General features: G+C 40.7%; 1 protein-coding gene across 1 annotated transcript; it reads right to left on the bottom strand.

Annotated features, from left to right (window-relative positions):
* Positions 1-4,606: 4,606 nt before the first annotated feature.
* On the bottom strand, positions 4,607-8,233 carry SNAI2 (snail family transcriptional repressor 2). Its single transcript, XM_009514224.2, has 3 exons — positions 7,888-8,233; positions 6,774-7,319; positions 4,607-5,830 (listed from the first exon to the last, which is right to left on the bottom strand). Exons 1-3 carry the CDS (start codon positions 7,964-7,966, stop codon positions 5,649-5,651), a joined length of 807 nt encoding a protein of 268 aa, XP_009512519.2. The 5' UTR covers positions 7,967-8,233; the 3' UTR covers positions 4,607-5,648.
* Between the last annotated feature and the right edge of the window lie 1,399 nt (positions 8,234-9,632).

Here is a 9,632-nt window from a genome sequence, read left to right as displayed (position 1 = left end):
AACTTCTGGTGGTGCATATAAAGCAGAAAGAAACAAGGACAAGAGATGGGTATATTTAATACCCAGGTGAGAGGGAGAGAAGAGGGCACAGAGAGCAGCTGTTGCATTTTGCAGTAACTTTTGTCTTACAGAGATGTGGGGAAAACAAAAGGAAGGCCATGAAGGAGCACTTACTTATGTTTTTGTACCCAAAATGGTGAGTGACCCAAAAGAAAAAACCAAAAATTTATTGGTTTGGATGCCATTCCTGAAGTACTGAAAAGGTAAGTGAAGAAGGACAAGGTGACCAAACTGCCAAACAAGTAAAAACACCACCACTGTGCATTTAAAAAATATTCTTTTTATCTCTAGCCTGGTTTGGCTATGTGTCCTTCAGAAGAGACAGCAATGCAAATACGTAATTTGGCTGCATCATGGCCTCAAAGACTGTTTCACACAGTGTCTCAAAAAGGATATGCCTCTGCAGCAAGATATGCACCCCTTTAAGACACCCTTGTCACGTATTCACCTGAGGCACCCTAATGTTGCACTCTGCAACAGGACAGGGCAACTCTTGCTCTCCCAGGAAAGCACAGTCCGTCCTCCATATCCTTCAAAGTTCCTGATGACTTTGTATAGATTTGGAATGAATTAAAAATTTTGGGGTGAAGGGACAGAGCATACAACCATCATTTTTGTTTGTACTCTACTGTTATGGCTCGTACAGTTTCTACAGCCTTTATGCATCCTATCAGCATCCTATCAGAAACTGAGTGGTATTTCCACCTCTGCTCTGCAGTGGTGAAGCCCAGCTGCAGTGCTGGGTCCTGTTCTGGGCTCCCCAGTACAAGGTGGACATGAGAATACTGGTGTCCAATGAAGCACCACAAAGGTAATTAAGAGATTGGAGCATCTCTTATATGGGAGGGACTGAGACAGCTCAAGAAGAAAAAACTCAAGGGAGATCTTATCAATGTGTATAAATACCTGACAAGAGGGAGCAAAGAAGATAGCCAGACTCAGTCTTGTCCAGTGACAGGACAAGAGACAGTGCACACATTCTGAAATGCAGGAAATTCCATTTAAATGTAAGAAAAAAACATTTCATTTTTTTTTTATTATGAGGGTGACTGAGCACTGGCACAGGTTGCCCAGAGAGGTCGCGGAGTCTCCATTCTTAGAGATATTAAAAACCCAACAGAACAGCCTTGGGTAAAGTACTCTGCTGACCCTGCTTTGAGCAGAAGGGTTGGACTAGGCAATCTCCAGAGGTGCTTTCCCACCTCAACTGTTCTGTGACTCTGTGATTTCATTTGCACTGTCCTTATTTCTTACACCTGTCATCTGATACTACAATATATGCAGGTTGGAGTGTGCTTCTCACATTTCACTCCTTATATTTCTGTGAACCAGAATTATAATTTATAATTTAACTGTTAAAACACCTGCTTTAAAGAGAGGAAAAAAACCAACTGGGACAGCTAGTAAAAACCAATTTTTCTAAAGCAGTAATTTTCATCATTAAGAATGTCCTATTCAAAAATAAAAATATATTTTAAGATGAAAAATTGATTTGTTTTGGTAGCAGGGGAAATCAGCTGTAGCACAAGACATCGGAATTAAATTACCAGGTTTCCCATTGTCCTTCCTTTTTAAATTGAAATTACGGGATCTTAAGGGTGCTTCTTTTTTATATGATTTTATGGAACTTAGAGTAATAGGCCCTGAGCTTGCTTAATGATAACAGGAACTATAATAACCCAAATAACAGAGTAAAATACAGAAGACAGATTTCATGGTGTCTTAATCTGAGAGGCATTTATTTTAACCCTTTGGTGAGTGCATAAGATGCTTTTCTGAACTCCGCATTAGATGGTAGGATAATTGCAGTGCTTTGAGCATAGATTTGTACTTTGTTCTGGCTTCATTTCGTGCACATCTTACTTCATCCTGCAGCCTCTGAGGTGAAAACCACACCCAAATGGAAGCAAGGGAATAGAAAAGAGGAAACCAAAGTGAATCAATTCTTGCCTTCAGCCTTGAGAAACTCATACATTTGACTTGTAACTGTACATGTGCTGTGGTGGTTTAGCTCTTCTCGTCATACTGGACATACGCTCAGGAGGTGAAAGTAAATTGCCAGAACATACTAAAGGAAAGATCTGGCTCTTATTCCCTAAAATGGGCAATCATATAACCAAAAAGGTATATACTGTTAGTATTTGCAGTAACCTCCGGGCAGAAGTCCCTTCCCCAGATCTACTGATTTTAAGCAACTCATTAGTGAAGAGTTAAAAGAAAAAAAAAAAAACAATGAATGAAGTACATTGTATATAGGTTGCTGTCATGCAGGTGCCTATAGAGGAGAGGCTGGCATTTTGATAGCTTAATTTTTCACTTAAAAAAATTACATTTAGGACTGGTGTCAAAAAAAAAAATTAGAGATTTCAGAAAAGTGCAATGGAGATATCTGGAGTGTGGGGAGGCTGTTTTCCTAAGAAAGATTTTAAAAGTTGATTATTTGGTTATAGAATCAGAGATGTCGTGTGAGAAATGTAGCAGTGGCCAAAGAGAATCAATAGGTAGATTCACCATGGAGGGAGCTTTTCTCTCACGTTTTGAGAAAGGCACAGGAGTCATCGACCAGCAGCTCAGAACAGAATTCAATTTACATTGATAAATAGCTTGTGCAGGTACAGAAGGGCATTTCTAGAGTACTGAGGTAAAACACTTAATGGAAAATGTTTTGGAGAAATGTCCTGACAGCAAATAAAAAGCAGTCTTACAGGAAAAGCAAGAGAAATTCAGCTGCCTGGGAAGTTTATGCTGCAACTGGACAGAGAGCTAGGAACCTGTGATAGTGCACTCTTTCAATTAAAGAGACGAGCCAGAAGAGCTTCTAGTCTTTCCCATCTTTGTGCTTTATGAGTACAGGTGTTACAGGCATGCAAAGTAGCATATCTTAATTGTCATCTCCAAATCAGACCAGTTCCACTTGTGTTTGGTTTAGCATACTGTATTTTGATGAAGTTTTCATCTGATTTCCCTTAAGGACAACAGTATAATTTCCACTCATTCAAGAAGTCAAGCTCTTATGCTATTTCATTTACTATGGGCGTAGAGAATTTTAAGTGTGAATTAAAACAATAGAAAAGCCTTTGTGACATGACACAGGAGAGCAAACCTAGAACTTTGACAGTGCAAATAGCTGTTGACTGCCAGAGCTTTACTCATACACCGGTAAACTTTGCTCTGGGAAGAGAAAGCTGCACAAAGAGCTGCTGGAGCCTAAGAACTTCAAAGTGAATGACATGGAAGTGCAAATCAATAGAGTAACCACATGAAACTTTTCAGGGGTATTTGATGTCTTCATGTGTTCATTTTGAAATCTTACCTCACAAATTCCCACTAACGCTATCTTTCCTGAACTCTGTAGCTATTTCCTGAGAAAAAAATCTAACAGGTCCTAGGGAAAGTTTGTTGTAACCTTGAGATTTCATCAGAAGATGCTTGGAGAATATGAAAAGCTTTTGAGCTACCCTTTTTTTAGTACAGTGCTTCCCATGGGGAAAAGGTAGAAAACCTCCATCATGTGCCTGTTGCCTACGTTACTCCAGTGCAGTCCTGCTGAAGCACTCCTCTGCCAGACTCAGCTGGAGGAGGCACAAGGCATGAATCGTCTGTTGCATTATTTTAGTGAAATGTACTCTTTTCCTCAAATTTGCACCTTGTGATTGTCTAACTGTAATCTTCTCATTAAACTGTTGGAATTTTGGTTTTGCTATTACTTGCTTCTGTCCGTACGCTAATGTAGACATAGTCCTCTTTAGGTTGGACGTCAGCTAGTGCTTATCTGCTTTGGGCTGTGTTAAAAGTTGAAAATAGTGCTGTTGTGCACTAGTCAGTAACGATGAGACATGATTGGTTGATGTCACAATGCTTTTATGTAGTTCAGATCTTGGAGCCCTTAGTCAAGTCATCTGAAGAAAAATACTTCTACTTTTTATTACTGGATAATTCTTTCCTGTGATGTATTAGCTGATACACAGTCATAATACATTCACTTGACAGCTCTGATAAGTAAGATATTTTAATTAAAATATCTTTAATCTTTCTGACATGACCATATAAAGTATATCGTACTGTGACTTGACCACTACTGTAAAAGAGCATCATGCAAATATTACTTAATTCCTGTAAGGCTCCGCTGACTTTAATGAACTTTGGATCAGGCCCAGACTTCCTAATGTCAGAGTCTCAGGAAAAGTACTATAATAAGGCTGCTCTAATAGCATCCTTTCAACTATTAAAATGCAAGAAATAAGCTTCTTTTAAATGTTTTTGATAAAATATAATTCGCAATGTTGTCATACTGTTGTAAGTAGTAAAAAAGCAGCAGTGTTTTAAAGCAGCAACTTTAGAAAAATGCTCTGTATGGTTTTAAATATTTCAAAACACAATGGGTATATTCCTTTCTAACATTCAGTACTTGTGAACTAAGGATTCACATCTGAAATTCACTTTCATCTTCATTTGGTCATATAGAGAGACTTGCATTTTTCTATGGTCCAAAGCCTTGATAAACCAGACACGGTTGTCTCCTTTAATTAGAACAAACAACAGAAAATTTACTTAAAAATGTTTATTGTAAAAAAAGTGGCTAGAAAACAACATAAATTTCACTTCACACTTTCTTCAAGTTATCTATAGATGCTGCTATAGGCAACAATTCACTTTCATTCATAATGCATTCAATCATATAAAAATAAAATTATTTACATTATGTCCACATACTTTACAAAATCATCAATAAAAAAGGCACTTGGAGGGGTAATGCTGAAAATATTGCATTTCCTTTGTGCATTTAAAAAAAAAATAATTGTCAAACTCCTGTGAATCCCCTCTCTTGCACTTATTCCCGTTTTTAAAAAAAATTAAAGTTTAGAGGAACTATTCCATATTAAAAGATGGTCAAGCATGCGCCAGGAATGTTTGAAGTTACAGTCTTTTTTTTTTTTTAAAGGCACATGTGGTTAATTTGTGACTCATTTTTTGTACATTCTCTTACATTTTTTTCCTCTCTTAATTATGCAGTTTTAAAGCATTTCAGATCATTAATTAAGGCCTTGGCTTCTAATAAAATAAAATAAAAAACACAACAAGGAATAATATTAAACATTTACTAAGGTAAACGAGGAATACTTTTTAAGGCACCTGAGATAAATGGTGTCTAGCAAAATTCACTTGGGTAGTATTTTTTACTAAAAGTTCCACTTAAAATACTGTTTCTTTGGTTGAAATGGCTTGGCAGGAATGTATTGTTAACTTTGCAGCCTTTTCTAAGCAAGAAAAGACAACCTACTTTTGGCTTCATCTATAAAAAAAGCTGATCATCTTCTTCCTTTAGAGCTACTTGAAATGTCATGCATGGTGTCTTTCCCCGTATTTCAGAATTCGCACTTAGGAATGCGAACGTGTGACTGAACAGAAACTACTTAAAGCTCATTTCTACTGACATTCTAAGTTCTTCCACTATTTTGTTTATTTGCTTGTTTGGTGATGTTTTTTTGGCTGAAAAATAGACGAGAAAACGCCTTTAGATTTCCACTTATCATTTGGAACAGGAGTGGAGAAATGCATCGAGTCCAGGTAAACATTGACTGCATGACTCAGTGTGCTACACAGCAGCCAGATTCCTCATGTTTGTGCAGAAGAGACATTCTGGAGAAAGTTTTGGAGCAATTTTTGCACTGGTATTTCTTCACATCCGAGTGGGTCTGCAGATGAGCCCTCAGATTGGATCTGTCGGCAAAAGCCCTGTTGCAGTGCGGACAGGAAAACGGCTTCTCTCCTAAAACGGAAACATCAAGGAAAAATAGGGTAAAGCTTTAAAAAACAAGTACGTGTTTAGGACAGGTAGAACCCGCTTTTATCCTAAGAATCAAACAAAGAAACAGAAAGGATTTGTTATAATAAAGAACGTGTAATAAAAATTTAATCAGGCCACAGATAGAAGAGCTTTCAGCACTGCTGACTGTGCTTGCAGAACTCAGTCTTTTCAGAATATACTGCTAAGTGCAGCCTCGGAAGACAAGCTGCTGACACCTTCTCCACCTACAGGTGCAGGCAGTGCTTTTAGGTTGAGCTCCTCCCAACATTTTCAAATATTTTCATAGAACTTTTCCTGCTTAGCACTGTGTGAATTACTGGGGACAAGGGCTGTGGCTAAAAAGCAGCAGTACAGACACTACATTGTACCCAGTGTTATACTCAAAATCAAGTTTTTGCCTCAACAGAAAAAAAGACCGTTTGGGTGGTGATGTGTTTCTAACTCTTAAGGACTTGAGACAGTGCATGCAAAACTTGCCAATTGCATAAGGAGTCAGAAAGCAGCCCTTCATGCATTGCCTCTCTGTCTTGCTGCTTGATTTCAGAGTCAGCTGGAGCCTTCTCAAAGTTAGCCATTTCCAAAGCCTGAAAGTTCACATAAAGTCCTTAAAGCAAAACCTTCAGCTAGTAGAAATGGGCTAAACCATCTTAAAATTATCAAGGGAGCAATGCTGATTTATGCCAGTATCTGCCCCACAGTTATGGGACCTTGCTACACTCCTCTCCCACCCACCCTCCAAGAGAGAGAATTTAGCCTTTTGATGAAACATTTGAAAACCTCTGTTTGCATTTCAAGGTTAGTAAAGAAACACTGCCGGTTTTTTTTCCACCTGTGGAGAAAAATAGCAAAAGGGCATTCTGATGTTATAGCAACAAGAAACTGCAATTGTTATGGTTGTTCTTACCAGTGTGAGTTCTAATGTGTCCTTGAAGTAGCCAGGGTCTAGAGAAAGCCTTGCCGCAGATCTTACAGACACAAGGTAGTGTGTGGGTCCTGATGTGCATCTTAAGCGCTCCCAGGCTGACGTACTCCTTGTCACAGTACTTGCAGCTGAACGATTTCCTAGACTGGGCATCACAGTGCAGCTGCTTATGTTTGGCCAACCCAGAGAAAGTTGAATAGGTCTTGTTGCATAAACTGCACTGAAACTTTTCAGCTTCGATTGCATGGGGGTCTGAAAGCTTGGACTGGATTCTCTCTTCTTCATCGCTAATGGGACTTTCTGAACCGCTGTGGTCTTTGGAGGAGGTGTCAGAAGGTGGAGGTGGGCTGACTCTTCCCAAAGATGAGGGGTATCCAGAAAGCGGAGAGAGGTCGTTGGGTAATGGAGATGGTAGCAGCCCGGTTGTAGTCCACACAGTAATGGGATTGTAAGCTACTGAGCTCAGAATCTCTGGCTGTGGTATTATAGGGACTGGATAGCTTTCATACAGGTATGGGGATATAATCACTGGAGAAAGAAGAAAATTTTAAGGTAAGACATCCAAAAAGTATTTCAAAACGCAGCAAAATTTACGTTTTGGGGATTAAAAGGTACATAAAATAAACGCTCAGTATGGTGATCTAAATAAAAGGAGGATTAAGGAAATACTATTTCATACATATATTCTGGTGGGTAGAGACAGTGCCCTTGAACAGACGAATTACAGTTTGAGAGCCTCTTCAGGGCAGCATGCTGATTCTAAATCTGTGCAGCCTGATACAATGAAGCAGTGAAACTTCCTGAGGGATTTGTATAAAAGTTTCAATTCCACCACCAGCAGATATAGAACAGGAAAACTCCAAATCCTGCCTAAGTAACCGAGCTCAAGTGGATGAGCAAACTTTATGATTCATTCGGGGCAGTGTCGGCATATTTCTCAAAACTCCCTCCTTGTAAGCAAAAGAAAAAAAAGAGCTTAGCAAAGGACTAACCCATCCCCTCGAGCCCGAAAAGCAATCCCACCCCTCCTCATTACTGCCACGCAACGACCGCAACCTCAGAAGCGACGCGGTGGCATTAGATTTCGTTTTGTTACCTGTGTGAGTGTCCAGTTCGCTGTAATTCGGCTTCTTGGATGAATTGAAATGTTTCTTGACCAGGAAGGAGCGTGGCATTTTGGACGCAGGGTTCCCCCTCCTCCTCCTCCTCGCAGGCTCTCCTGGCGGGTCGGTGTAGCGGTCCCGGGGCGGTGTGCCGCACGCACGCCGGCGCTCTCACTGCGAGCGCATCGGTCCCTACCGCGCTGCCCGCCCCGCGCAGCCCATCCGCCGCGGTCGTGTAGTGGCAGTGCGGAGGCGCCTTGAAAAGTGCCGTAAATACCCACTAGTCAGGTGCAGGGGGGAAGGGTTTTCCGCTCCTCCAATCGCTTCGGGATGTTCTCAAGCACTTTTCCAAACAGGCTGGTTTTTTTTTTTTTTTTTTCCTGGGAGGGCTCGCGGGCGGGCGGGATCCAATCCCTGCTCGGAGGGTCGGGTTCGGGTTTCAGCTCCTCCCGCTGGAGACAGCTGTGAACAGAGGAGCGAGCTGTGGTCAGAGCGCGTTATCCTGCAGCAAAGTGGGTGTATGTTGCTCTGCAGAGTTTTGGGCTAGAAAAATGTGTTGGTCAAAGTGCTTTTTAAAAAAAAGGGTCAGTTTACTGATTCAGCTGAATTTTTTCCTTTCTGGCAGAGGCTTGGATAAGTCATAGGCACTAAAATGTATTTTATTTATTTATTTTCTTCTCTCTCTCTCTTTTTTTTTTCTTCTATTTTAAAAGAGTCTGTTTTCCAGATGTTTGATATAAGAATTACAATGGAACAAGCTGTTCGTTAAGGGCAGAAGCGGGGGGGGGGGGGGGGGGGGGGGAACATTACAAGATAACAAGTTAGCCGGCAGAGCTAATGGAAGCCTTTGAACTGTCTGTGTGCCTGCTCCATTGGGAGCTGCCTTTGAATAGTTGTGTTCAGGAAAGGCTGGAGACAGCAGCCTGCCTCCCTAACCTGTGCCCTTCCAGGCAGAAGGGCCAGCGAGATACTGCAAGTGAGTTCAAGGAGAGGGAGAAGCCCTGGAAAAGATGACATTTCAGAGCAGGGTGATAGGTTTTATACAACATGCATACGGCTTCAGACCGCCCAAATGAAAAATACTTTCTTTTTTACTTTAAAATTCTTCTGAATGCAAACCCCCGACCTTTCCTTCCTTGAGAGTAGTTATGTCACTCTTTTGCCTATCCTCTTAGAGCACTGCCAAGGAAATTTTCCTAATTATCCAAAGCAGTTAAAAGATGCACAGATAAGCAACCCCCCACCCCCCCAAATTATAGACTGGAGAATTTAAATGTCTCTTAAACGTCCTTCTCCATTAGTATATTTAGGACCTCTTGATTTCCTATGAAGGTATAATCTGTATTATGTATTTCATTTAGGATGAAAGTCTCTTAAATGTACCACAGAATTTTCTGGTTATCTAGACTAATTTAGAGGAGATGTTTAGTCACAGATAGTTTTTTTTAATTTTAAAGTATTTGCATTTTGAAAATATGGATAGCTGAACACTGGTAAATTTCTAAAACAAATTACACTCTGATTGACTCTTGGTCTGTCTTCCCCACAACTTCCAACCCCCGCCCTTGTGTATTACCTACACCTGCCTGGGCACATACCGGCATGCCGTGCTGGTGTGCTGCTAGGGCTCTGTCCTGTCAGGAGGCGGCGCGGAGGGGTGCTTTACAGAGACCACCCCAGCCCTTTTTTGCAGCAGGTGTTGAATAGACATGAACAACAAAAAAAAAATCCCTCTGGT

This window comes from Phalacrocorax carbo, chromosome 2 (assembly GCF_963921805.1).
Source record: "Phalacrocorax carbo chromosome 2, bPhaCar2.1, whole genome shotgun sequence".
NCBI classification, from domain to species: Eukaryota; Metazoa; Chordata; class Aves; order Suliformes; family Phalacrocoracidae; genus Phalacrocorax; species Phalacrocorax carbo.
The sequence above is the reverse complement of the archived record's forward strand: the minus strand, read 5'-3'. Positions and strand labels throughout refer to the sequence as shown.